Raw genomic sequence first — 26,737 nt, 5'->3', positions numbered from 1 at the left:
CGCTATTCGGCAATAGAGACTTGTGTGCATGGGCTTCGGGGCATATTTCTGAAAGCGTGTAATGCCCTGCAGTACGCTTCTGGTTTCAGATGCTGCAGCATAGGAACTACACATTCTATCTCGGCCGAGCTCAGCAAGCACCCAAAAGCATGCATTGCATGCTTTGCGTTTCTATGCGAAAGCTCAGGCTCTAACGAGACAAGTAGAAAGCTTCTGCCTTCGCGGCGCGTATAAAGCTTGCCTAATCCAGCACAATGCGAGCATACAGCTGCCTTCTTCCGCTCTCGGATAGAAGGGCAAGCCCCAAAAGCCAGGACGCGTTTGTCCACCCAAACCCTTCTCGGGGGACATGCTTTATGTTTGTTCCAATGTTTCCGTACTCTACGCTTACCTTGTGGGTGCTCTTTTGCACATTGTACTTTTCGGTCACCACTCCATTGTACTGGGAAAATATTATTCCCAGCATGGTGCACCACCTAAGAGCAAGCGATCTGGCAAGGGCTTCCTTCCCGTAGTTCATTAGCCCAATCCACCCAATCATTTGGTGGGGGGCCCATCCGTACGGGTGGTCCCATTGCCGCTGCATGTCTTTTTCTGTAAGAGCGCGGCAGCTTTCTTCGGTGCCTGTGAATATTCCACCAGGCCCTGTCAAGTCTGCAAGCTCCTCCACAAGCACATCCGCCTTTTCAGGGTCGGCTGCTCTGCTAAACAGCGCGTACAGCGCGGTTGCTCCTTTGTAGGAGCTTAGCTTTTTTGTCTTTTCATTATAGTCGTAGTAGAAGCGCCCATTCCAAAGTACCTGGTTGATTGCAGCTCTTCTCTTTCTCGATATTTCAGCAATTTCAGGAACATGGCGCAGCGAAAGAATGTCCTGCTCGGTCTTGTACAGAAGACAGTTAAGATCCACCGTGTATAAATGCGATGCAATGCCGTCTACTCTTTTTGAAGTGTCGTGCCCAGACTCTCGAACCGCCCTGTCGTTCTGCAGATACTCTTCCAGATCGCTGGAGTGCACGTCTCCTTTGTTATACATGTCAATGTACTCGTTCAGCTGCTCTGGTGTCCAATTTTCAGACCCGGGGACCATGTCCCGAATTGCTGTAAAAAAGTGCCCCTCCTCCGTCTCCATGGGAATCCCCTTTCCGCCGGGCGCGTGCTTTGTAAGGCCGATTTCTTCATTGTATCCTCGGTGGAAGTAGTAGTATTCCTTTATCATAGCGTCCACCGCGGAGCTCACCCAGTCCTCAAGCGGCAGCGCCTCTTCGGGGGTAAGGTGGGCAAGAAGCTCGGTGATAAGCGTTGAAAAAAAAGGAGGGTTCCCCCTAAACAGATAGTATGTTCGGTTTGCGTTGAGTATTTTCCCGTATGCCTCAATCTGGTACCTTAGATTTTCGGCTATGCAGAAAGCCTCCGAGACCTCGCCCGACAAAATCAAGCCTTTTGCAATGAAGTACGAGTCCCACCCATACATTTCATTGAATCTTCCGCCAGGCACATAGAATGGGCAGGGCCCGCGTTGCCTGGTAATGCGCCCTCCTCGCGCAGAAGGAGGAACCACAGGGTTGTGCCAAGAGGCAGAGGGCTTTGCCTTCTGTGCTGCCCCCTCTTTTCCCAGCTCTTCTGCGCCCTCTATGGGCAAGGCAGAAAAGTATGTCGTGGAAAGAGACAGCAGCCCCGGCGCGGTGTCGCATAGTACTCCTCGGGACGCGAGCGTGTCGGGAAAGAACACGCCAGACGGAAAGTCTTTTGTGTGCCGGATTTTTACAAGCTTCACCAGAAACCCTGCCTCCTGCAGCCTCTCAATTGTGTCTTTGTAGTACGCAATGCTCTCTGTGTCAAAAGAGGGAACATATAGAAAGTACTCAACTTTTGATATTTTTGTGTCTATGAGAGCCAGCTTTAGCCCGTTCAGGTCCAAAACTCTTCTTAGATTTGGCCAAAAACACGTTTTGATAAGCCGCGTGAGCCTGTTTATTGTGTGCTCGTTTATAATGGTTTCAGGCACTATTACTGTTTTCAGGTTTATGTCAGCCAGAGCCAGCTCCTGCAGCAGGGTGGAGATCGAGTAGTTTCCTTCTATCCAGGCGCTGTTGCCTTGGTCCATCTCCATCAAGTATCTCTTTGGGCCCGAGTCGTCCACAGTTATTGTAGCGTCCTTGGTTGTGTCTTCCTGGTCCAGCAGTTTCTGTATGGTGCTCTGTATGTTACACACAAACTCCCGGTTCGTCTTTGGCTGGGTGGATTTTCTTCTGACTTTGGACTCTTTTGCCTCCTGCACCTGGACTGTTCGCCTTCGGCCTTTTGTTGGGGTTAGTTCTGACATGGCAATAAAAAAACATCGCAAATATGAGCACTTGGCCGAACACACTGCAAGCGGCCCCAGAGCAGGCGGAAAAAGAACAGCAGGCTGCGCTGGCGTAGCATGCGGGTGCAGCCTGCGAACACAAAAGAACATAATTACCCCTTCTTTATTGCTGCAAAGTGTTCACTCGTCTAGACACATTTCTTTCACTGCGTATTTTCGTAGTCCCAAAAAGCCTGGCACCGTGCTCCTTACTGGGTGGAGAATAGCAAGCTCTAGCTCCCAAGTATTTACTTCCTCTGTCAGCACGTCCTGGCTCAGTTTAGTCTCCAGCTCGCTGGCCGCTTGCTCGTCTGTACAAAGGACCTTGACGTTGCGAGATGAAGGGTCGCTGGCGGAGTTTGAAATCAAGCAGGCCCCGCGGGCGCCACTTGGGGAGGAAACTATCGCGGACTTTATTGCATAGTCTTTAAAGAATTCGGTGCCCGCCTTTTTGCTCAACGGATCAAATAGGTTGGAGATGCTGAGGCCGATGGCCTTCAAGTTCTCTGGATAGAGGTTGTAGTACTGCCCCACTTCAAAGTCCGGCGTGTAGTACGTTATCATCGTGGCGTATTGTGGATTTGCGCGCGTTCCAGCCATTTGGGTTTTTATCACATTAGAGATCAGCATAAACCGGCCCCCATTCTCGGGGCTGTTTGCAGTGGGGTCAAAGCAGAGATTGCTGTATGCAAAAGAGCTCTCGGAGTTGCACACAAACAAGCATGGGGCGATGTTATTAACATCGCCGAACCGCTTTAGTGTGTACACAGAGTCCTGTGCATACCTAGGATTAAACTCATATTTGGCAGAGTCTAGCATAGAGACAAACAGCTTGTTCAAAAATAGAGGGAAGTTCACCATTCCAGGGCGGCTGGTTTCAGATCCTTCCTGCGAAAGCTCTGTGAACTGAAGATCCAGGTGCTCTGGCTCCTCTATGCCCGTAGCCTCGATTTTCTTCTTTTTCTCCTCCTCCATCTTCTTTTTCTCTTCTGGAGTCATTTTTGCCTCCTTCTTGATCTGCTCTTCATCCTTTGGATGGCTCTCCGCGATGTAGTAGAAGACAAGAATCTCTCCAATGTTGGAGCTGTTTGTTCCTGTAAACATCACTGAGTGAGGGTCTCTATATGTCCATTTGCAAGAGGTGGGGCTGTATCCAAGAAGATGTATTTTCTCGGGGAGCTTTCTATAGAGTGCAGAAATATACTTTGCTATTTCGGAGGCTTCTATAGAATATCCATACATAGGAATTAGAACGGGTTTCTGCATCTGGTCTTGGTTGTCGACATAATATACAAGTTGGAAATCCTTGTTGGATGCATTCAGCGTCATCTGGTCGTTAGTTATCAAGCTGCACTCGGGCTCACCAATGTATTCCAGGGTGTTTTCCAGTCCATCTATAGAAAACACGCTCTTTAAGAATCTTCTGGGCAGCACCACCTTCTTCCCCTCTATTTCCTTTTCCTTGTACACGTATGGGCATGCCTCGTAGAAAACTGTCAAAACGCTGAAAAGCGTTTTATAGACAATGGTAGTGCTCAGCGGGCCTAGGTAGTGTATTTCTATAAACTTGACTAGGCTTTCGTGCAGCTCCTCCACAGTTTTCTCCATTTCGCTTAAAAGCGCAGCCGTGTCGCTTCCATCGGCCTTGAGCTCAATATGGTACTTTGCTAGCCTTGCCATGCTCTCCACCATGTAGACAAGGAAATTTTCGTCCTTCTGAATCTTTACCTCTGGCTTTATGTGGTTTCTTTTTAGGCAGTGGTCTAGGAAGATAGAAAGCTTGAAATTTCCCAAGCGCTTAATCCAGTTTTTTCTTAGAACGAATAAAAACTCATCGTCTATTCGGATGAGGTCCAAGAACACCTCTGGAATGCTCATGAGCATTTCTACGGCCGTGCAAAGAAAATTGTGCTCCTGGGAGCGGCCTTGAATTTTTATGTTGAGTTTCTCTGTGTCGTCCAAAAGCCTTTCGTATTGAGGCTGCTTCAAAAAAATGTCCGCTGCCGATATAGGATAGTTTATGTGGCTGTACCCCAGGGTGAATTTTTCTGGCTTGTCCGAATAACACACCTCCGGCCACTGCCTCTCAATGAACGCCATCATTTGCCTAATTGTCTCGCGATACAGCGTGTCTGTGTTTCTGAAATACTTGTAGTCCTTGGGGTTGTTATAAATCTCGGTAAGAAGCTCCATCTTGGCTCTGGCTCCTTTTCGGAGAGAAACAATAAACTCCCACATGTTCTTAGACTGAAGCGCATCGTGTACTCTTTTGATTTCTTTCTTCATATCTGCTATGCTTGGCTTAGTGTACTTCAAGGAATCTGAAATTTCACCGTCCATTTTTGTTTTAAACGATTCAAAAATCGAGCTGTCTAGTATTGGAAGCATATTGGACGTTGGCGCCTGTTGGCCTTTTTTCTTGCTGTATCCTTTAAAAAGAAAAGCCCCGCACAACAAAGCTATTCCTCCTATCCCTGCAAAGACAAACAGTATTTTTCTTTTTTTTGAGACTCCTCGTTCGCCCTCCATTTACAGAGATAAAAAGCATTTTTCTTTTTATATATCTGCTTTTCTCTGATTATTCCACAAAGTGGCCTGAATTAAAAGCAGGAACAAATAGAAGAACAAAACAGGGGAAGCCAGGAGCACTCTGTGCATTAAAACCCCTATTCCAAACACCTAATTGGCGAACCAGGAATTAAGGAGCATGTCGCCAGACAGGACAGCTGCAGGCATTCTTTTGCAAGAAGCATGCATGCAAATTGGGCGCTTTTCAGCACATGATGCATGCATAGTGACTTTTTCAGGCATGTTGAAAGTCTTTTTCAAAGGGGAGAATATGGGTGCCTCGCGACCGCAAGAGGCCCAAGGCGGAAAAAGGGGCCTGCGCTTTCTGTGCATATAAAACAGCGCGAGAAAGGTGTTTGGCCGCGCGCAAGAAAGGCGCCGCCAAGTCAATACATGTGCGTTGGCGTGTGCTGTCAGCAGCAGCCCGAGCAAGTATTTTGATTTTCTCTATGCATTTTTATTTATATGGCCTTTCTGCATTTGGCGTCTGTCAATGCCAAGCCCGAATTCCTAATTGAAAAGCGCAAAATGCGCGAAGACAAATAGGCCGGCGGCACTAGCATGTCTAGCCTGCGAAAACAATCCAGCATAAGCCCTGCGTATATGCAGCTTTTCTTTTGGCGCCCCAGAGAAAGAAGCCGCACTAGATGCATGCATGCATCTTTAGAAGCTGCAAAGCGCATTGCAAGGCATGGCATGTGCTGTGCCCTGGGCTTTTAGCATTTTCGGGTTATTCGGGCTCTTTTAATAATAAGGGAAGTCCGCAGACTGCCATTCATAGATTCTGCAGTGGTGCATGCCCATCTGCATGTTTTAGCTTTGAATGTGCCACAAAGGCGCCAGGCCTACTCAAACACGGTGTTTAGTATTTTGTGCTCAAGAGAAACGGTCTGCAGCCCTTCTAGCTTTTTCAGATAGTATAGCTCCTTTAGCAGAAGGGTGTTTCGCAAGTCAAATTTTTCAATGCACAGCATGCTGATTATTCTTTTGTATATGGGGAATATGTCCACTATGATTTTTCTTATAGTCTGGTAGTTCAAATCCTCATTTTCAGCATGTTTTTTTAGCAAGCCGCATATTTTGTCTAGAGTTTTGACTGCGTCATCTATATACCGTTTGGGGGCCGGGCTTATAGCTATATTGCTTTTTTTGGCAAGCAAATTGTTCAGCTGGCTTTTAATGTTGGAGGCCACCTGGAGCATAGGCATTACATCAATTCCCTTCAAGCGCTCTTTGCACATGGCCCCAGAATAAATTTCCGTGATACTTTCTATGTTCTTCTTCTTATCCATGTGCGCCTGTACTTCTTCGACCCAGTTTTTCATTGATTTGCTTCTCATTTCAGCCAGCAGAATCTTGTCCACTGGGTAATACCGCAGCAAGCCAGAGTGCGCGTGCGCTGCCGTGACTATTTTGTGTATTTTGCTGGTTATTGTGCTGTGGGACAAGAAGCCTACATATGTGGTTTTCTTGTCTATTTTTCCAATCCTTCCGATTTTTTCAACAATTTTCTTTATGGTCTCCGCATGCAATGCGCCAGACTCCAATTCCTCATCTGCATTTCTCTGCAGCGACTGAAAAAGCATGCAGTGCCGGTACTTGGCCTTCAGCTTTATTTCATTAAGCACCTCCAGCCTTTCTTGCTCGCCCTTTGGGCCCGTGGCTGCGCTCTCAATTTTGGAAATACACGCATCCAGGCATTTCTTGTAGTTCGTTAGCGCTAAAAACAGGCGAACAAGATCGACTTCGTGAGTTTTTTTCAGGCAGTTGACAATGTGGTTTCCTTGAGAGTTTGATCCATCATCTATTGGCACGGAGTTGGATTTCCCCACACTGAGAAAGATCTCCTCGCCTTCTCTTTTTGTGATGTTGTACTTGTCGAATATGTCGATCCTGTAGTCCAGACACACTTTCTTTAGAACGTCAGTGGCCTTTTTGACAGCTTTAAAGTTTCTGATCAGCAGCTCTGCGTCCTTTACTTGGGCCCATCCGCTCAAAAGCTCCTCCTCCTGTGCTACAAACAGGCTAAGTTTGTTCACAGCCTCGCACACCAGGTCATTGTACGGGTTTTTTGCTATTCTGATTTTTGAGTAGTCCAGCTTTCTAAAAACAGAATCGATAATGAAGGAAAAAGTCTTGATCGCGGTATTCGCTGTGGTGATTTTGAAAAAAGGCGAGGCAATTGCTTTTGTTATTGTTTTTATGCATGTAGCCGGGATCACAATGACTTCGTTGTACATTTGCATTGCATAATCAGCAGTGTCAAAACCCAGCTTTCCGCCCTCAAGGGTGTGCTGCCTGTTCTTTAGTTTGGAAAGAATTTTCATAGGCTCTTCGCACTCCAATCCTTTTATAATATTTATCTGCCTTTCGATCACTAGTTCATTTACCATGTTTTCCACAATCGCATTCTGGAAGCTCTTGTTGTAGTAGTCTTCTTGGATGGCGCTGTGCTCGTTGTCCTTGCTAGATATTATGTATGGAGCTTCGTTTTCTGGCGCTTCTATATAGGATTGGTAAGCCTTTAGGACATTGCCCAAGCCCGTGCGGGCATCTTTCAGACTCTTTTTCAGCGCCTGCAAGCCATCCTGCGCTTTTTTTATGCTGGGATTGCCCTTTTTCTTTGGTGCGGGCATTGGCAATTTTTCTCCGGGCTGTAAGGTGCTTTCCGCGCAAAAGGCTTCTGCGCGCGGAGCAGATAACTCTTCAGTGAAGTAAATGGAAAGATCTTCCATGCACTGCTTAAGCTCATCCTGATCTACGACAGTCGGGTGTGCTGACACAGCCAAAAGCCCAACAAAAAGACCTGCTATTCTGCTGTGTGCTTTCATTAGAATAAAAAAATGTATTGCTAAAATCGGATGCAAAAGTAACTGCCAAGCTGAAATGCTGCCCACACATAGAAAAGAGCCCGGCCTGCACATGTAGGCATGGCCCTATGCAAAGATCTGGCTCAGATGCGCAGCCAAGCCCATTTCCCTGCATGCGGTCTGCACTCTGCATTTGCAGGCCGCTTCACTGCTCTACTGCTTTCTATTTATTTCTGTTTATGTGCGAATATTTTCATGGGACAAGGAGCTTCCTCTCTTGCAAGAAACCCAAAAAGACAGCCGCACGAGGTGCTAGGCGTATCTGAAACAGCTACAGAAGACGAAATAAAAAAGGCATATAGGAGGATGGCCATGCAGTACCATCCGGACGCAGCCCGATCCCGCGGCGAGGCGTACTCCGACGACGCTTTCATAGAAATAAAGGAGGCGTACGAGTTTCTTTTGCGCCCTCCTGCGGCAGCCAAAAAGGTGAGCCCGCGAAAGCAGGAGCCAGAGCTGGACATAGACGACTTTTTGGCGAGAGCAAAGGCGCTAAACAAAGTAGAAGAGAGCAACTACTCCACCATTAACAACCTGTTTGCAGAAATAATCCGGATCGAAAACATCACACGAGGGGGGCTTTTCAAAGCGCCCACTTTTGGATACTCAAAGGGAAACCCAAAGTCTTTCTACGAGTTCTATGCGATGTTTTCGTCTTTGCGGCATTTTAACCTCATGTGCGAAGACATTGACAGAAACTACGAAAACTACCCCAGAGCCCTAAAACGAGAGGTTGAGCAGGACCTAAAAAAGGTTCTAGACGCGAAGCGGGCTGAGTATTCGTCGAAGATCAAAGAGCTCGCGAAGGTTCTGCAAAAGAAAGATCAGCGGATGAAGGTTGTCCCCAAAAAGATAGACTTGAACATTGTAAAGCCCAAAGTGAGCAAAAACGGCGTTATAATAACGGACAGCCACAGCCTGACAGAAGAGGAAAAGAAGGCAATGGAGGCAGAGTACAAAAAGCACGAGGAGGAGAAGCAGAAGAAAAAGGACGAGAAGCGGAAGGAAAAGGAGAAAGACGAAAACGTTTTCATATGCAAGCCGTGCAACAAAGTGTTTAAAAGCCTAAACCAGCTGGGAAACCATTCAAAGTCCAAAAAGCACAGAGAAAAGATAGAAGAGATGTCTCCCGAGGAGCTCCAAAGCCTGATTCGCCAGGTAGAGCAATGCGCCCTAGAAGAGCTCCCCAGCGAGAGCTCAGCTCCTGAGAAGAAAGCCCCTCTGCCCAGTGAGATAGAAAGTGTGCCTGAGCATGCAGTAGAAAGAAATAACGAGCCCCCCAGAACAGCTCCTGCCAAAGAAGTAGAGGCCGCGCCTGGGAAGCAAGAAAAACACACAGCTGCCAAAAAACACGGAAAGAAGGAGCCCCCTCAAAAAGCGCTGCGAAAGCCCCGGGCCTTAAACAGGGAGCCTGACTTAAGAGCGGGAACCATGTTCACTACGTCATGTGCCAAGTGCAAAAGCGTCTTTTCCAACAGAAACGAGCTGATTCTGCATCTCAAAGAAACAGGACACAATTCAACAATAATTTAATTCACACTATAAAAATATTCGTATTAAACAGCTTACTATACAGCAAACATACAGGCGGCCGGGTGCATGGCAAAGAGGTGTAGCTGGCCCGTGTATTGGAGCGGATGGCTTCTCTGCTTAAAGCCTGCAGACACACTCTATGCGTGCATGCCTCTGGCCTGCTGCTCTATTTCTATTCCGGTCTCCCGGATCACATGGTACATCGAGTCTGTCCTCTTTAGAAGAAGCGTTCTGTACGTGTCTATGTTCCCGTTTACTAGAATAAATCCGTCTTCGCGAACCTCTATTCTGCACAGCACGCCGTCTATCTTTCCTTCCATGGATATGCTGCTTTCTATGCACACTTCTATGTTATATATCAGCATTTCTATTATCACGTCTATGCAAAGGGTGCTTTTCGGAATCTCCTCCTCCCGGCTTATGTTGTATAGCCTGCGCGTGTGGTCCGGCTGCACATATGAAAAAAGGCCTACCTCCTTGCACAGCACGCCCGTGCTTTCTATGCTATAGTACGCAACTGGCATGTCCCGCACAAAAGAGTATCCTACCTTTACAGCATCTGCTTCGGCTATGCTCTTCAGCCTCTGCACAATTGAGCCAAAGCCCGCTGCCTCGTCCTCGGTGTCGTACTTTACAAGGCTGCTAAGCACTTTGTATGCGTTGTAGTAGTCCTTGTTTTTCAGATGGTGCATGATAGAGAATGTGCACAGCTTAAAGTACCCAGACCACTCCTCTTCGATTAAAGACAGACTTACGCTTTTTATGTTCCTGTACACGCTCTCCATCCGCTCCTTGCCGATCTGGATCACGCTGCTCCCCACACTGTGTGTGTCTTCAGCATCCTCGGTTTGCGCGTCTTCTTCCTCTCTTTCGTAGAAGATGTCTATCACAAACGTCTTTCCGCTTATCATGTAGTTTGTGCCTTTTTTACTCTCCTCCGCATACAAATGCCAGGAAAACTCGTCGCACACAATTTGCAAAAACTCCAAGTCGTTTATGCAGTTTGTCTGCGCATAGAAAGCGTATGCGATGCTTCTCCACTCCATTAAAAATAAAAATGTTCGAAGTTTTGCGCTATGCATGCTCGCATGCTAGAAAGCCCGCAGACGGTGCATGCTCGGAAGTTTCACTGAATTCGGGTTGCTTTGCATGCTTGCTGGCTCTGCATCAAGCATCTGTAGGCCCGGACAATGTAAAACAGCAGGCATCTGCCAAAATCATGCGCAAAGGATTGCTGCGCTGTTTTTGCATGCCGGAGTGGCCCATACCCTTGAATGCTGGCATGTCCTGCGGAAAATGCCAGATTTCTTTCAGAAACACAACTGTTGCAAATTCCTGCTGTTTTACATTGTCCGGGCCTGTGCCAATTCTAGTAGCAATTTATTATTAAACTGAAAGCTCTTTAAAGATTGTTCCGCTATTCGGTGGGTCTTAAATATAAGCATGTTCTGCACTTGTTCTTTTTGCCTGCGCTTTTTTGGTAAGGCCGCCGTGCTGCAGTTATGAAGTCAATTGCCCGCTATTTCATTGTTGGATAAAGCGTGGAGACTTAGTCCACCGCAAGAATGGGCTCTCCTGCGAAGCCCCGAATGCATGGTCTGGGAGAACAGTCACCTTTTTTGGAGGTTTGAGCTTGTCTGCAGATCTACCTTGTCAACAATGGCCAACAATTTTGGGTACTCTTTTTGCACAGTATCTTCCAAAGCCAAAAACTGAATTATCATGCTGTTTACCATAAAAGTGAAGCGGTCTTTTTCTTTTTCGCCAAATGAGAGTAACTGATTTTCTGGGTCGCCGCATGCGCCGTTATTGAATTTCATTATCTTCATGTAGTTTGTGAGAATGCTAAGGCAAATATCGAAAATATAGTTTATGGATGAAGTGTAAACGCAGGTTTGGTTAAAGGCCAAGCACAGCTCTCTTTTGGTAGACTCGTCCAGGATGGCATATGAGTGTTTCAGGATTTCTGCTGCCCTTTTAATGGTGCCCTTGACTTCTTCCTGCAGGAGCATGCTTTCCTCATAGTATATGGGGACAGTTCCCATTTTAAACAGGGACTTTATCCGACCACACAGCTTGTAGGTTATTTTTTCAAAAATGCAGTTTTCAATAGCGATGTCATGCAGCCTAGAAAGCGGCAGGCTGGCATACTTCTTAGCCAATTGGTCTGCGGGAAAAACCCTGTAGTTTCCTATGCAGCGGCGACAGTCTTTCAGAAAAGCCAAAGCCGTGCTCTCTGCTGGAACATCAGTGCCAGAGCTTTCCATGGACTTGGTGGCATTTTTTGAGACGCTGGAATCTGAAATGGCGTTTTCCAGAATTTTGTTGGTTTCTGCCTTGTAGAAGTCTTGATGGAGAAAATAGATGTACATTTTCTCGCCTGGGTACATATCGACAGAAGCCTGCATGTATTTTTGTACGGGGGGCCCTATTTTTCTTTTCATGCCCTCGATGCACAAAATTGCCAGAACTTCTTGGATATGCTCTATGTACATCACCGACTTTAGCTCTCGTGTTAAGTGCTGGTGTGTGTTGGAGTTTGGAAACTGCTCAATATAGAAAGCTACGGTTGGAATGTCGTAGAAGGCTCTGTTGTGCAGGCGGCATATCCAGCAAGAGTGGTTCATGCAGTATTTTGGGTTTCCTATGAAGCAGTTGCCATTCTGCGGGATTTTGTTTAAAAACCGCGTTATGTTCACAATTGCACTGTAAAGGTGTATGTTCACCTCGCCCATGTTCACCATCATGTTGTTTGTTGTTTTCAGAAGGTCAAGAATGTGCATGATCAGATCACACTGTATGTCCTTGTTCGCTCCAGATGCGGTCGCCCTGTATATCATTATGTAGTCGTTCAACAATGACTTTAGGCTAACAATGCTGGCTCTATCCTGAAAAACGTTCAGTGTTTCTTCCATCCTATCCATGATTTTGTTGTAGGCCTTCAGGTCGGTTTGGACGCTGCTAGCTATTGCATATTCCTTGGCCTGGAAAATATCGTTGATGATCGGCGCATGCGCCTTTATAATCCTCAAGTATGCTAGACAGTCCAGATACAAATACTCTATTTCGCACAGCATGGTCTTTCCAATAACCAAAAGCTCGTTTATCTTCGATTTAAGCCTTTTCGGTTTGATATTCTTGTATATATTTGCGTAGAAGTCCATATGGTTCCTCTCCTCTGCAAAGAGAGAGTTCGGCTGGAGTTTCGTGACGGAGTAAAACTTAGCAACCCGCCCCATTAGCTTCGTATATTTCGGGTCGTCTTCCACTGAAGGGTTGCTTGCCCTGTTAAAGGCCAAGCCGAGCAGAGAAAATATCCAAATACTAAGCAGCCGTTCTGTCCTCATTTTTTAATAGTTTTTGCATGAAAGTCAGCAGCTTATCTTTCTTGCATTTTAAACTGATTAAAATTGTTTTTTGGCTTATACCTCGCAGAACATGCGAAGCTAGCTCGCCTTCAACGCAACCCCAGGCATGTGCATGCAAGAACATGCGCCAGGAACCGCCTGCCTCTTTGCGCGCGCATGCGTGTTTTTCACAGGCTGCATCTCCCAAGCATTGACAAGCAGAATAAAATGCCGAATATTGCAGTGTGAATCCGGGTTTCTGGGCACGGACATTTGCGAATAACTCAAATAGTCTTAAGCAACTGTGCAATTTTATTGGTACACTGTACAGGCGTGGCATACTTGCATGCGATGCCATTCCTGCGCAAAAGCTTGCTGCGGGCAGAGCAGGGCAAAGCACCCGAAGTGCTATGCCTTCATCCCTGTGCCCACGCATTCCCTGCGCTGCATCATCTCGCATGCAAGTACGCCACGCTTTCAGACAGAAGCTTTTTCACAGCGTACAGCTCTTTAGAAACATCGCCTTCAACCATAAGGCGGTGCCCATCAAACTGTATGGTGATCCCTTCGCTGACAACCAGCTTCTCCCCAATCACGTCCGCCTTTATTTTGGCATCTATAAATATCTGCCGAAGCTCGCTTATTCGGGCGGTTCCTATGCAGATGTCTTCTGTCGTGTCGCCCTCCTCGTCCTCCTTTATTTCCAGCACAGCTGTTTTTTCCGACTTCTCTATCCTCCCAGATATATATCCAATAAGGCTGCTTCCCAGCTTCTGCATTTTTATCTTTGAAAGAACGTCATTCCGCATCTTCAGCGGCACCGCGTGCCGCACTCCTGCCATCGCCTGCCTGTTCACCAGCTCCATCACGTCTGCAGACGCCCGGCTATACAAAAAGTACTCCTGAAGCACTTTTCTGTACATAGGATCTTCCCCGTACACCACTATCTTTTCCGCCTCCATTCCTGCGAGAACAACCTTCAGGTTGAAAATGTCGCTTTCGCTGGAAAACATAAGAGCCTGCACAGACGCGCGTATTTTTATATTTTGCGGCTTGCCTACCGATATCCTGTACACCTTTTTCTGGACAACATCTGGCTCAAGAACTACCTCAATTTCTTTTTCTTCTTCCTTTTCCTTCTGCATTTGTAGAGGCTCTCCGTACTCGTCCGTCTGCTTTCTTCTCGACGGGTTGGGAAACAGCAGCTCTCCGCCAGCACACTTTACATCGAAGTCCAGATAGCTCATCACTGCCTCTTTTGTTTCTATTTCATCCTGCAGCTCGTGCCAAAAGCGGCAGAATATCTGGCTCCGGTCCTCCTCTTCCTCAGACGAGTCTTCGATCTTCTGCTTCACCAGGCTGTCTATTTTCTTCTGGGCCTCTTGCTCGTCGTGCCTTTTCTTTGACCGCTTGTACTCCGTCTCCACTTCTGTGTTGGACAGGCGGGTGTACTTTATTGGGCACAGCTGCATTGTGCATGCATCCTCGGCCTTTTCATCGGACGAGTGGCTGCTTTCCTTCTGCGATGCATCAGTTTCTTTCTCTGTCGGGTCTGTGCTCACTCTTTTTGTGTACTGAAGCGTGCCTCGAACATTAAGTATCAGGTTTCGGCTGTCTTTGGCAATTCCGGGAAGAAGCACAGGCGAAAAGCCCGAATCTCCGTGCATGTCTATTACAAATATAATCCGCTCTGCTGCAGAGCTGTTTGCACACTCGTCGTAGAACCTTATGTTCAGGAGGTTGAACGGGTTCTCCTTCTCTTGGTTGAAGGTGTGCAGAATTGCACTGCCTGTCCACTCCAGAATAGTTTTGACCATGTCAAAGTACTTTCTCCCATAGAAAGAAAAAAGCGCCATGGGAATGTCCTGTGTCTCCTTGTAGTTGTGCAGCGTCATGGCAATTTCCAAAAGCTGGGAGTATCCTGTAGGGATAAACACTTTTCCGTTTCGGTTTATCGTGTTTAAAACGTGCTGGACTAGAGCCTTGTCCCGGGCCTTTCTTGTGGTCTGCTCCTTGAGAACAGGCGTGCTGTTAATGAACACGCCAGACGGCTTGCTTATGTTAAAGACGTCTATTCCGTCCAGATGCGCCTCTCTTCTATGGTTCACTCGGTCGCAGACAATCCACTCTTGCTCCCCCTTCCGAATCTTCCACACAGCCCCTCCAACCGAACTTCCGCTGTTCAGCGGGCCCACCGTTACATTTTCGGACAGCTCAACCGTCTGTGTGTACTTCAGCGGTATGATTCTGTCAAAAACCTCGTCTTTCCTGCTTTCGCCCAAGGACACGCCGTGGAACTTTTCCAGGACCTTCACCCTCTCCAGCATCTCTATTCTTCCAAGGATCTTGATGGGCACTGTTCCGTATATGGGAGCGCACACACCTAGGGACTTCAAATGGATCAGCCCGCCAAGGGATGAAATCTCGCTTGAACACACAATAATATGCGTAACCTCCTTGAGAAACTCCAAGTCTTCATAGACATCCAGGGACAAATCATACTCGGTTCCAAAGTTCACAAGAACCCGCAAATTGTCTATTTCCACCACAGCACAGCAGGAATCCAACTTCTTCTTGCGTGGCACATGCACCACTGTAATTCCGTCTTCCATCCCTCTTTATTTTTTTATAAAAATAGCTCTTATATCCTGCCCTGTGTTAAATGCCAAAGGCGCCTAAGGCCGTGTGCCGCAAAAGCGCCTGCTAGAAAGCCAATTTATTCACCCGTGCCTCTTATGCACAAGAGTTTGTGCGCCAGACTTAAAACGCATTCTACAAATATCTCAGCGCAGTCAAGGTCTAATGCAAGCCGGCATTGGATCTTCTGCTGCCGGGCCCGAGTTCTGGAGCGTTTTCTGCCTGCGTCTTTGCAGGGCGCGAAGTGGTTTCAGGAGAGCACACACTTTTCTGTGTCTGAACTGCAAATCACACTGAACCTGTTAACTGTCCAAAGGAACCGAGCATGTGTTTTGCAGGGCGCCCATGTCTTGCACCTTTGCAACAAGCCTTTTCCCATTCTGGGCTGTGTTTTCCACAGGCGAGTTTGAATAAACTGCAGCTATGTCAGAAATAAAAAGCAAATGCAAAATTGAAAATAAAGTACGCTTTTCCAAGCTCTTCTAAAAAATAGCACAAAAAGCAAATGCAAAAAACATCCCGTATGCACAACTAACAGAACGCCCGCCCGGCTGCCCATTCTGCAGACACTGGCATGCGATGCGCGCATGTTCTAGCTAAAAACTGTTAGTATAAAGCATATAAAAACAAACTACCCATGCAAAGTTCTAACTAAAACTATGCGCCAATCAATAGGAAGAAATGAGTCTTTCAGTATTTATTTCAAGAGCTTAAATCCATGCCAAGCCTAAGCGCTTCAAGCACCGCGGTTGGCGTTGGCTTGCACTCAGACAGCATCGCGTGCAAAAACAAAAATAGCAATCATCCAGGCTCCAAACAAAAGCGGCACGACTGCGAAAATTACACTGTAAAGGCTCAATACATGCACAGCCATACAAATTTAGTGCAGAGCCCATGGAAAACAAGCCAAAGCATCAGCTGTGCTTTCTCACCGCATAAACCACACATGCGGCATGCATGCTCTCTCCAGTGCTTTTTTCTATGGGGTTGCATAAGCGCACGCCAAGGATCTGGCAAAAATGGCATAGTGTGCGAACTGCAGAGGGCCTGCTACGGCAGGGCTTTGCATGTCATTGATTTTGCATCTTTCAAGCGCGCACTTATTGGTTGGCTGATTAGAAAAATGAATGGCCACTTCAAGATTAAATCCTCGCAAGGCGGAGAGCGCATGAAGCTAACAGGAGAAGTGTTTTTGTACATGGCAATCGCCGTTATAGTGTTCTACACGGTGTGCTCCTTTTTTATCAGCACCAACTCCACAAGCCCCCCAAGCAAAAACACCAAAACGCCCCAAGCGCTTTGAATAGAGTATAGGCAAACTCTACAAAATAAAACTTTACATGGAATAAAAAGCTATTCGCAGTCTAAAAAGACGTAGTCTGCGCTCACAATGCCTCTCATCGCTGCACCAGAAAAGGTTCGACCTTCTGCGTCATATCGAAGAAGGTCTTTAAGCAAGCAAGCCATCTCTGCGCAGCCTATCCTTTCAAACAGGCTCTTTTTTGGTGTAATTGGAACAAGCCCGCTAAACGGATATTTGTCCAGCGTTTTTTTGTCACTCTCTGACACACCAAGACGCGTGACTATTTTTCCTATCTGGGCAATTTCGCAGTCTCCTTCAAAGCAAACCTCCCCACACAGAATTTCCCAAAACGTGCATCCTGCTGCCCATAGGTCAACCTCCCGCCCATACCTTTTGCATCCCAGGAGAATTTCTGGAGGAATGTAGTTAAGAGTCCCAACTATGCCAGTCATCTCTTTCTCGCCGCCTGCGGAGTCTGCGCCACAGATACCTTGGGCGCTTTCCATGCTTTCTATTTCCCGCGAGCTTCCAAAGTCGGTGATTTTTACATGAAGCCCGTCCACCAGTATATTCTGTGGCTTAATGTCTCGGTGCACTATGCCAAGGCTGTGTATGTGTGTCAGCCCGTCCACTATGCATTTTATTATGTAGTTTCTATACTTCACATTTTCCACAGGAGACACCTCCTTCAAGGTGTGCCTGTAGTATGGCATCACAATGCGTGTGCCGTATTGATCGTACGCCTCAACAACGTTAATGTGCCGAATCCTTTTCAGTATATGTATCTCTCGACTGTTGGCGTTTTTGACGTTCTTTAAAACCAGACTTGCAGCTGGATACTTTCCAGGATCAGTTTCTTCTGCCAAGTAAACCGACGAGTGGGCCGAAGAATGTATTTTTCTAAGCTTCTTAAGCATTTATCGCATGGCAAAAGTTTTGTCTTATACAAATTTAATTTTTCACATTGGAGCTATGAAATGTATAACGTGCAATGAGATAATAGAAAACAAAACCGAGCACTACCAAAGTTTGCTGCACGAGGAGAATATCAAAAGAAAGCTTATTGGGCTTCCGCCTGTGAAGCAGCTTGATGTAAAAGAGAAGGAAGAGGCCCACATAAAGAGGCAGGCGGTTCTCAGCACCGAAGAAACGGGAATATACGATTTGAAGGAAAATGAGTGCCTATACTGCAACGAGACCGCAGAAAACTACGTTGAGCACTTGGAGACACACGGGTTTAAGCTCCTTCTTCCACAGTATATAACGAACATAAATGGCCTTATTACACATCTAAGAGAAAAGATTGGATACTGCATGTGCACGTGCTGCAACAAAAGGTTTTCCTGCGTGGCAAAAGCGCGAAGCCACATGAAGTCAATGGACCACATGAACTATATCAACACCGAGGAGTACGATAGCTTCTACACCTACCCAGAAAAGGGCGTTGGGTACATATCGGAGGACGGCAGCGAGCTGTATTTGCCTTCTGGGAGAATCGCTGGAAACAAAAAGTACAACAAATACTACGCACAGACGCTAAGAGACATATCATACTACCAGAGCATGAATAAGAAATATGCGCAAGTCGTGGCAAAGGAGGCTCCGCCTGCATCTGCCGAGGAAAAGATAAAGATAAAGCAGTTTGCAGAGAGGCAGGAAAGAAACCGCCTGAAAATAGGTATGCAAAACAACAGCCAGAAGCACTTTAGAGACGACTGGATGCAATAGCCGTTTCTGTTTCGGACAGAAAGCGGCCCTTCAGTCATCAGAATGAGTGTATATGGCGTCTGGTTGTATCTGTGCGCAGGAAATATTTCTTCAGAATGGGGCTTTTCTGTGCACTGAGTAAATATAAATGGACTGGATTTATTATGCGCTTTGTCATAGCCTGCTGGGCTAGTGCTTGTTTTTCTGTTTTCCATTCACTAAGCACAGAAAGCAATTCCAATGCCTTGTTGGTGCTTTTCATGCACACACGCTGACTGCATAAAACCACCGGTAAGCGTGTTTTGTCTGCGGGCCCCAGAGGGCCTAGAAACACCATGCGCACATGCCATTCCGAACCTGCTTCATGTACTACTTCAAGCCGGCAGGGCCGAAAATGGCAAGGCGTTGCCTTCGCATAGGCGACTCTCCAGCAAATAACTCTTCCGAAGAGTGCTATCCGAGGGCATACAAACCCCCGGTGTGCACTTCAAGCGCGCGCTCAGGCTTGACAGTGAAAATCCTGCGCGTTATAAAGCGGTTCTAAAAGAATTTTCTCACCAGCCGGCCCATGGCTCTGTGGCATGGAAATAATCTGCCGCAGAGCCATGCCTGCAGCAAACATGAAAAATGAAGTTTTTTGGATGCGCTGTCAGCGTGCATTTTAGATTGCGGGCTGTCCAGACAAAAGAATGTGCATAAATACTATTTTTTCAGATTAACAATCATGGCAGAAAGTCCTATAGAAATCCAAGCTGGATGCATAAAGATACAAATAGACGTAGAGCAGCTGTTGGATGCATACAAGTTGTTTGCTCACGCTCAAACGGAAATGGGCTCATTTCTACAAGAACACGGGGAATACAACGTGTTCTCGCACATTCTTAACAACAGCATGTCGATATGCGACCAAGAAAACGCTGAAAATACGCCTAGGAAAAAATTGGCTACTATCATGGTAAAAGGGTACATTTTGCATTTGATAGTAGAAAACCCGAACAGATGCGAGTATGTGCACCAGTTTTGCAGCGCAATTACGCGCGGCCTGATAGGGGAAGAGGCTGGAGACTCTGGAAGCAGCAAAAAACAAGAGAGAAAGGACGCCATTAAAGCAGCCTTGAGCGTGGACAAAACAGTTCCTGGGAAAACTTTGGGGAAACAAATAGAGCAGGGTATGGCCTGCTTCGTTAAGGACTTTGACGAATTAGCCTCCGCATCCCGGGCAAATGCGTTGAAATACGTTTATTTTGTTCAAAAATATGTGGAGTTGTATGAATTCTACATTCTGCTGGATCGGTCATCTTGGCTGTTGGACTTGGTGATCAACATGCGCGCATTAGAGGAGGAGGCTGCAGGGCGTGCTCTAACCGGATCTTTTTTCTCAATAGATGGCATTTATTGTCTGCTAAATCAGGAGCCCTTAAGTCTGCGAGAAATTGCAAGGGTTCTAGGAGGCTTGGAATCGGCCTTGCTAAGGGGAGAGAGCATAGAACAGCAGGTGCAAAGCCTGTCACCAGAAAACATAGATCTTATTATAGGCATTCGGTGCAGCTTAAGCAACATATTATGCGAGAGAAAGATTTTCTTCAGCACAATATGCCTGTATGACCGGTTTGACACTTTGGGCCAACCCCCACGCAGCATAAAAATATGCAGGCTCCTGAAAAATACACGGCATTTATTTAGCAGGACCGTCAATCTGAACCTTGCATATTCCTTTTTTGACTACACGACGGACATAATCCAGTTGTGTAAGATCATATGCAATGATCTGGAAAAGAAGCTGGAAAAAGTTGAAGCCCAGATTTCCAAGCTGAGTTTTAAAAGGCTGCAGACACCGGACCCTGTAAACGAGACGATTCTAGAGTTCAACAAAGAAAATCGGGCTGAAATACAAAAGGCTATTAATAAACGAATCAATGGGCGCTACAAGGCAGATGCCGAGTTGGCGTTACTATGTGCGCAGTTTGAAAACATTTCAAAGTATCTCGGGTTGATGAAAGATTATCTGGAGTTATCCCCTGAGCAGAAGAAATATCTGACATATAATACAAAACAATATGCAGCGATTCTTGCGGCGAGAGTACATACTGAAGAGCTCCTTCAAAACCAGCATACGGAGATGTTTTGTTACATAGCAGTCGCCGTGTATGTATTTTTCGTGCTTTTTCCAACATTTGCGACTTGGTTCTCAAGCATGGGAAAAAAAGCTCTGCAATAAACTCAACATTTGAGGGTGAAGATCTAACTAGTTCTAAATTCGACGTTTTCTCTTCGAAGCTGCCGAGGGCTGCGGCGTCTTTCTTCTGGCAGCACTGCACGCGATGGTTTTACTTGTTGTTTTCGCGGAGAACTCCCCGCGCCCTTTCCCTGCACAAAGCTTGCACCAACTTTGCCGAAGCATAGCAGCTTCCACAAAGCACGTCCGCGCACGAAAAGGCAAAGGCTGCCCGAACCCATAGAGGCAGAGCAAAGCCCAAAAGCACACACATCGTACGAAGATTCAGTTATTTATTTTTTCTGCTTGCTGCTCTTAAATCTCTTCATGTAGAAAGCAAGCTCATCGGCCTGCAGAATGTGGCCGTCTGCGCATCCAGCCTGCCCTGGCCTGGATGTGACTACTCCGAACAAGTTGCCCTGCTTGAACTCTTCAACAAAGACTGGGTCAATATCTTTTATGTCTGCCTCCTTCTCAAGGATCTCCTCAATAACTGGGGTGTATCCTGTTGGGTCTAGCTTGACCACACAGCCCTTTGTCAGCGTGTTGGTTCTTACCAACTCGTTGTTGCTTGCGTGATACACGACCTGGGTGATTGCACACTTCATGGAAATGCGGTGGGTCTTGAGCGTGAAACTGCCGCTGGCCAGACGAAGTGCTCTCATTTTGTGCGATCCTCCTCTCACTCTAAGCTGTTTTACCTTTGTGGTACCCACTCTAGTGTTGGATGATTGCCTGGCAATTGCGTGCTTCTTTCTAGTTATTCTTAGAGACCTTTTTCCTCCGGTGCTCTTTCTCTTGTGTTTTCCATTCCTTGTTAAACCCATTGCAGGGGAGCTAAAAACTGAAAATAAAAATAGAAAATAGAAAAGACGAAAATGTACAGAGTCTGCATACACACAACAGAAAGCGGGTCTGCGGTCCGGATAGTAAACGCAAAAACAGCCGAATACATTCTGATCGGCGGGTTTGAGGGCATGCAGAGATATACATCCAGGAACAAAATCAAGTGGCAAAAACTATCTGTCATGTGCATAACCAGCAACTACGAGGTTATTCCTGCAATATCCGCGGTTTTAACGCACGGAATCCACGACCAGCAGCACACGGCAACATGCATATGCACGGCCAGCGCGCAAAAGGCTGCGTCTGTTGTGGGGCTGAGCATAGGAAACTTGGAGTTTTTTGAGCCGCATGCCGGACAGCAAGGCGCCTTCTGGCACATACGCACGAAGGAGACAGCAAAGGCCGTGTATACAGAGGTCCAACTAAGCCCCAAGGTGGGCGGGTTTGATGTGCAGAAGGCGGCGGCGCATGGGATACTGAGCAAGGCAGACATTATGCAAATAAACAAGACAGGGAGTGTCTGCATAGACGGGGTCACGCACTATTTGGAGAAGATGAGAAAGCCATGTACTAGCTACCCAAAGATACTGGTGATTACGCTCTTATGCAAGTGCGTAAACCCCGAGGAAATACGTGCGGCTCTTGGGCCTGCTAGATCTAGCGTGGACATAATCATACGGGCTGCCCCCGAAGCATACAAAGACAAAAAGGCTGAACACTTTGCGCTTAGCAAGGCCGAAAATGCTGCCAAAGCAGCTGCCCGTGCGTATGCCAAGGGAACCCCGCACCATGTAAACGTGTATGTGGTGATGTGCACAGAAACCGAGTGCGACCGGGTGAAGGACTTCTACGACAGAGTCTGCCCGGAGTATAAGGGGATTGTAAGGCCTGTTGTGTACTCTCCAAAATTTACACGATTTTTTCACAGGTCGACAGTGCTGACAGACCGCTCAGAAATTGAGTATTCTAAAGAAGACAGGACAGTGCATGCGCCCTGGAAAAGAGACGAACGCGCGTCTGGCTCAGTAAGCTTTATCAAAGCCAGCAGGGAGGGCCAAGAGGAAAGCAGCCTTCTATGCGAGGATGTGCTATACACAGTCTTTCTGGGGACGGCAGCAGCTGTGCCTGGGGTCATTCGAAACGTGTCTTCTATTATGATGTGCTCGCAGAGAGGAGCTATTCTTCTGGACTGCGGGGAGGACACCCACACGCAGCTGAGCAAAATGTGCGCGAACTACACATACAACTACAGCGACATAAAGGCGATGGTTTTGTCGCACCGGCACGCAGACCATATTCTGGGCGCATTTTCTGTGCTGAAGAGGTGCCAGGAAAGAAAGAACAAAACAGTTGTGCTGCTTGGGCACAAAGAAATGGTTCCTGCTCTGCGCTACTTTGGGCTGTCGTGCATATTTGTGCAGAACAGCGTAGACATCCGCGTCCGCATACATGTAGAGGACTCGAACGAGCACATATTCGTGGAAAAAGCCGGCGTCAGAGTGTACATTTATGTTAAAAAAACAGTTGAGTGGGGCGAAACATGCATAAACCCGCTGCAGTACAGGCTATCCTCCAAGGACAAAGTGTATTCTGCTGCGGTGCACTCTACTTTCCTTGACGCGCCCTTTATTGAGTTTGTGAACGTGGATGTGCAAGAAAATAAGCAAGAAAGGCTGCAGATTGGGGAGCTTTTGTACACAGTGTACATGTGCAATGCGCTGCACATACACGACAGCTACAGCGTTCGGGTTGATGCGCGCTCAGAGTCGGCGCCGTATTCTGTTACATACTCAGGGGACACGCTTCCGAATAGAAAGTTTTCAGACCTGTCGTGGGGCGCAAACCTAATGATCCACGAAGGCACGTTTGAAGAGGAAGAAGCGGAGAATGCCAAGTTCACCCACCACTCAACAACCGCAGATGCAGTGAAGGTGTTCAAGGACGCGCGTGCAAAAAAGCTCTATCTCACCCATTTCAGCCAGAGGTACAAAACCATCGAGATCCCCGAGGAGGGTTTCCTTGCAATGGACTACATGGTGCACGCGCCAGGCTTGGAGTTCCCGCAGCAGCCGCTTTTCAAGGCGCTGGAGGAGTGGGCAAACGAAGAGTAGAGTGGCAGGAGAGCAGCACTCCGGCTGAGCCAGCAGCCTTTCTGCATTACTTAAACATTTTTTGGCGCGCTGCCTGCTAGACGCTGTTTCTGGCAGTGTATCTGACAATAAAAGCAAGCAGTGCATTTTTAAGCTCTGAGAGTTAGTAGCCAACCGGCCTGGCGCAAACTCCATTTTCTCGCAGCTGGCCAATAATAACTATAGAAATAACTTCTTCTGTTTATGTAAGCCGGAGCCTCCCATGCCTTCTTGTATCCGCTTCCGCATTTTTTCGTCTGAAATGTAAAACTCTTTGTGTTTGCTGCTGTCTTTCAGAAAGCATGATGAAGAATTGATTTCAAGAACCATAGCTTTGGCGATGCTAATTCGCTGGGCTTTGGCTTGGAGAATGCACAGAGGGGTCCGCGCTTTTCTAGGCCCTTCTAAGAAAAGCCTTGAAGTCTCTTTTCTTTTTGGCGCATGAGAACGCGCTTGGCTTTAGAATGTCATAGCACCACAACCCGAATTCTCATAAATGTTTATTTATAGATAGATGCAAAGCTCCAAAGCTGCAAGATAAGCATCTGAGCAAGGCGCTGGGGGCTGCCACGCCCGAACAGATGCGAGCAGGCCGGAATATGCTGGGCGCGCTGCGTTGTTGCGTGCGATTTTTGCACATTGACCATTTCAAATCTACCCAGCATGCACAGTCTCTGTGCTTTCTCATTCTAGCTATGTCCTGGCAAATGGATTTGTGTGCTTTACCTTTTTTGTAGGCGTGTGCATTGGCGATGCTCCCAAACTGCCTGTTTCTGGCACATGTGCGCTGCTTTCTCGGGCGCTCTCAGGCTTTTTGTGTTTCCTGTTGAGATACATGAAATTCTCGTCTTCAGAAGCGCCTGTATCCCGTGGGCACGTGCCACCGCTGCTTTGTCCCGCAGGGCCTGGGCCAGCTGTGCATGCATCGGCTATTTCTTTCACCACCTCCTGATACACGCCAGTTTTCAAGCCGAGGGAGCACTCCCTATTCAGCTCGATGTAGTGGACGCTCTCTGGGTGTATCTGCACGCTCCCGTTTTCTCCCTGCAGCAAATATGCAATGTTCCCGCCCACAACAGAAATGGGCACTCCTGGCACCGACCCGCTCAGCGTGACAATTCTGTCGGCGCCCAGAAGATACAGCTCTCCTGCAGCTTCAAAAACAAGTATGCCTTCTGCCGATATGCTGCAGAAGTCTATCGCCTGCCTTCCAAAATACCCACAGCTCACGCTCTTGACTCGGCCTTCGCTGTGCTTAAGCACCCTCACCGACACGCCCTCGCCTTGCTCTACAATCATCCCTATATACTCGCCACACGCGGCCACCCCTCGGAAGGTGCCAAAAGTGCTGTATATTTCCTGAATGCCCGCGGAGTACACAGAAAAGCTCATTGCCAGCCGGTCCTCGGCCAGGACGCAGAAGTATTCCTGTCCACAAAGAAGCCGCTCCACCTTGCGGGAGAGAGAAACTGTCTTTACAAGCGAGTTTTCTGAAAACACACCGATTTTGCTGTGGTAAACCTTTATGAGGGAGTCTACGCAAACCACTAAAAGGCTTTTTGAGCCGGCAGCCAAGTGCACCTCTCCAGCCTCCTTTATAATAGACATCTCCACGCTCTGTGCACGAACCTTCACCTCGAGCTGCCTGTAGTCCGTCTTGTTCGTTAGATTAATGCTGCACTCCGCAGACCAATAAAGCAGCTTCTCCTGCCCGTTACACACCTCCACAGGCCCGCACACCTTATTCTTCACGCAGGGCCTTCTGCTGGCTAGTGGCGCAGACGCCTTCTCCATCTGCATTTCCACAGCCGTCTTCCTCTCTGCAAAGCCGTCCTCAGAGGCAAACAGCTCTTCTATCTCTGAGTCTGCCTTTTCGCAGCCGTCGTCTGCATGGTCTTCAAACGCCCCGGTGTACATAGACGGCTTTGTGCTCGCACTCGAGTACTTTATGGACGGAAGAGCCATGTCTTTAACCGCCTTTACAGCAGGAATGTCAAAGTACTCGTCTCCCTCTTCTGTCTCAGACTCCTCCCGGCGCACCTCCTTTATGGTGCTTCCCTCTATCTTCAGATCCTCCATCTTCTTATCTATCCACACATACCCGATGTCCATCCGGGCAGGCTTGCTGCCCACCATGGCGTATATCAAGGACCGCTGCGAGTCCACCACTATTTCGCTCACGTCTTTTGTCAGCTCGTGCCGGTGCACCCGTTTCCCTCCCTTTTCCTCTATCTTCATAACCTCAACCGCCTTGTCTGTGAGCACAAAAAAGTACCCGCCCTCCTGCGTGCTGAATATGCCCTTGATTGGGCCCTCTGCAAAGTAAACCGACGTGAAGACCTGCCCCACTTCTGCAAACACCGTGTTGCCGTCCACACAGAACAAGTACTTTCGAAAGTGTATCTCCGATATGTTGTCGTAAACCACTTTGGACGGAAACACAATCACCCGCCCTCGCATGTCAAGTATGTATATGTTCACTCCGCACACAACAGTGCTGCTGATTGGCGTGTTGTGCTTTATCTCCCGGAGGGGCTTGAACACGTGCGCTGAGCCCACGGCCTTGCTAATGTTCATGCTCAGCGACTCGGTTTCGCATATCGACTCAATCTCCTCCATCCACCCTTCTTTCTCCTCGGCCTCTACAGTAAGGCTGCTTTGCATGCTGGTGTGCTGCTTTTCCTGCGCAATTTCTATTGATAGTATCTGCACAGCCCCATTCTCGGACGTCACATAGACTATGCCGTTCAGCATGTATATAGAGGTGATTTTTAGGCTCATTTTGTGTATCTCTTCCGCGTCTTCAAGCAGCAAGACCTCCTTTTTTTCGCTCATGTTGCAGTAATAAAGCGCCCCACTGGCGGTGCCAACCAGCAGAAAAGCGTCGCTCGCATCACAGGAAATTGCGCTTATTTCAGAGCTTCCTTTTATAGTGCAAACTGCCGCCATTCCACTAGACAGCGCGTATACCTGCACTTTTTTTCCTTTCGCATGCGCCACAAAATCAGCTCCCTGCGCTAGCATTGAAATATTAAATATTTTTTACATAAATGCACGCGCCCAGCAGCTCCCTATTAAAATTGCCTGGGCGATGCCCCATGCTTGCGAAATAATTAAAAACTTAAAATTAATTGCCATCAGACAAAAGCACCCCAGAGCACAATATCAAGCACAGCTATCCCAAAACAGATAATAAAAGATAAGCGCCTGCATAGCGGCCCTTCGCATGCATGTTCGC

At 47.5% G+C, this 26,737-nt stretch overlaps 14 protein-coding genes across 14 annotated transcripts; 5 read left to right on the top strand and 9 right to left on the bottom strand.

Moving 5' to 3' along the window:
- Positions 1-241: 241 nt before the first annotated feature.
- NEMAJ01_1116 (alpha,alpha-trehalase) lies at positions 242-2,323 on the bottom strand (the record flags this gene model as incomplete). Its single annotated transcript, XM_047914954.1, has 1 exon — positions 242-2,323. One exon carries the CDS (start codon positions 2,321-2,323, stop codon positions 242-244), a length of 2,082 nt encoding a protein of 693 aa, XP_047770911.1.
- A 162-nt stretch (positions 2,324-2,485) lies between these two features.
- Positions 2,486-4,873, bottom strand: NEMAJ01_1115 (uncharacterized protein; the record flags this gene model as incomplete). Its single annotated transcript, XM_047914953.1, has 1 exon — positions 2,486-4,873. The coding sequence occupies one exon, from the start codon at positions 4,871-4,873 to the stop codon at positions 2,486-2,488; it is 2,388 nt and encodes a 795-aa protein (XP_047770910.1).
- An 884-nt stretch (positions 4,874-5,757) lies between these two features.
- NEMAJ01_1114 (uncharacterized protein) lies at positions 5,758-7,743 on the bottom strand (the record flags this gene model as incomplete). Its single annotated transcript, XM_047914952.1, has 1 exon — positions 5,758-7,743. The coding sequence occupies one exon, from the start codon at positions 7,741-7,743 to the stop codon at positions 5,758-5,760; it is 1,986 nt and encodes a 661-aa protein (XP_047770909.1).
- Positions 7,744-7,977: 234 nt separating this feature from the next.
- On the top strand, positions 7,978-9,315 carry NEMAJ01_1113 (DnaJ-like protein subfamily A member 5; the record flags this gene model as incomplete). The annotated part of the gene is made up of 1 exon (XM_047914951.1): positions 7,978-9,315. One exon carries the CDS (start codon positions 7,978-7,980, stop codon positions 9,313-9,315), a length of 1,338 nt encoding a protein of 445 aa, XP_047770908.1.
- A 137-nt stretch (positions 9,316-9,452) lies between these two features.
- On the bottom strand, positions 9,453-10,361 carry NEMAJ01_1112 (uncharacterized protein; the record flags this gene model as incomplete). Its single annotated transcript, XM_047914950.1, has 1 exon — positions 9,453-10,361. One exon carries the CDS (start codon positions 10,359-10,361, stop codon positions 9,453-9,455), a length of 909 nt encoding a protein of 302 aa, XP_047770907.1.
- Positions 10,362-10,925: 564 nt separating this feature from the next.
- Positions 10,926-12,662, bottom strand: NEMAJ01_1111 (uncharacterized protein; the record flags this gene model as incomplete). Its single annotated transcript, XM_047914949.1, has 1 exon — positions 10,926-12,662. The coding sequence occupies one exon, from the start codon at positions 12,660-12,662 to the stop codon at positions 10,926-10,928; it is 1,737 nt and encodes a 578-aa protein (XP_047770906.1).
- A 449-nt stretch (positions 12,663-13,111) lies between these two features.
- On the bottom strand, positions 13,112-15,274 carry NEMAJ01_1110 (cleavage and polyadenylation specificity factor subunit 2; the record flags this gene model as incomplete). Its single annotated transcript, XM_047914948.1, has 1 exon — positions 13,112-15,274. The coding sequence occupies one exon, from the start codon at positions 15,272-15,274 to the stop codon at positions 13,112-13,114; it is 2,163 nt and encodes a 720-aa protein (XP_047770905.1).
- Positions 15,275-16,017: 743 nt separating this feature from the next.
- Positions 16,018-16,602, top strand: NEMAJ01_1109 (uncharacterized protein; the record flags this gene model as incomplete). Its single annotated transcript, XM_047914947.1, has 1 exon — positions 16,018-16,602. The coding sequence occupies one exon, from the start codon at positions 16,018-16,020 to the stop codon at positions 16,600-16,602; it is 585 nt and encodes a 194-aa protein (XP_047770904.1).
- A 50-nt stretch (positions 16,603-16,652) lies between these two features.
- NEMAJ01_1108 (uncharacterized protein) lies at positions 16,653-17,519 on the bottom strand (the record flags this gene model as incomplete). Its single annotated transcript, XM_047914946.1, has 1 exon — positions 16,653-17,519. The coding sequence occupies one exon, from the start codon at positions 17,517-17,519 to the stop codon at positions 16,653-16,655; it is 867 nt and encodes a 288-aa protein (XP_047770903.1).
- A 55-nt stretch (positions 17,520-17,574) lies between these two features.
- Positions 17,575-18,330, top strand: NEMAJ01_1107 (pre-60S factor REI1; the record flags this gene model as incomplete). Its single annotated transcript, XM_047914945.1, has 1 exon — positions 17,575-18,330. One exon carries the CDS (start codon positions 17,575-17,577, stop codon positions 18,328-18,330), a length of 756 nt encoding a protein of 251 aa, XP_047770902.1.
- Positions 18,331-19,033: 703 nt separating this feature from the next.
- Positions 19,034-20,527, top strand: NEMAJ01_1106 (uncharacterized protein; the record flags this gene model as incomplete). Its single annotated transcript, XM_047914944.1, has 1 exon — positions 19,034-20,527. One exon carries the CDS (start codon positions 19,034-19,036, stop codon positions 20,525-20,527), a length of 1,494 nt encoding a protein of 497 aa, XP_047770901.1.
- A 290-nt stretch (positions 20,528-20,817) lies between these two features.
- Positions 20,818-21,351, bottom strand: NEMAJ01_1105 (small subunit ribosomal protein S8e; the record flags this gene model as incomplete). The annotated part of the gene is made up of 1 exon (XM_047914943.1): positions 20,818-21,351. The coding sequence occupies one exon, from the start codon at positions 21,349-21,351 to the stop codon at positions 20,818-20,820; it is 534 nt and encodes a 177-aa protein (XP_047770900.1).
- Positions 21,352-21,402: 51 nt separating this feature from the next.
- NEMAJ01_1104 (ribonuclease Z) lies at positions 21,403-23,481 on the top strand (the record flags this gene model as incomplete). Its single annotated transcript, XM_047914942.1, has 1 exon — positions 21,403-23,481. One exon carries the CDS (start codon positions 21,403-21,405, stop codon positions 23,479-23,481), a length of 2,079 nt encoding a protein of 692 aa, XP_047770899.1.
- A 711-nt stretch (positions 23,482-24,192) lies between these two features.
- NEMAJ01_1103 (uncharacterized protein) lies at positions 24,193-26,523 on the bottom strand (the record flags this gene model as incomplete). The annotated part of the gene is made up of 1 exon (XM_047914941.1): positions 24,193-26,523. One exon carries the CDS (start codon positions 26,521-26,523, stop codon positions 24,193-24,195), a length of 2,331 nt encoding a protein of 776 aa, XP_047770898.1.
- Between the last annotated feature and the right edge of the window lie 214 nt (positions 26,524-26,737).

The sequence above is a fragment of the Nematocida major genome (genome assembly GCF_021653875.1).
Source record: "Nematocida major strain JUm2507 chromosome Unknown 2360, whole genome shotgun sequence".
NCBI classification, from domain to species: domain Eukaryota; kingdom Fungi; phylum Microsporidia; genus Nematocida; species Nematocida major.
Note: the sequence above shows the minus strand (reverse complement) of the source record. Positions and strands in the feature narration are given on the sequence as shown.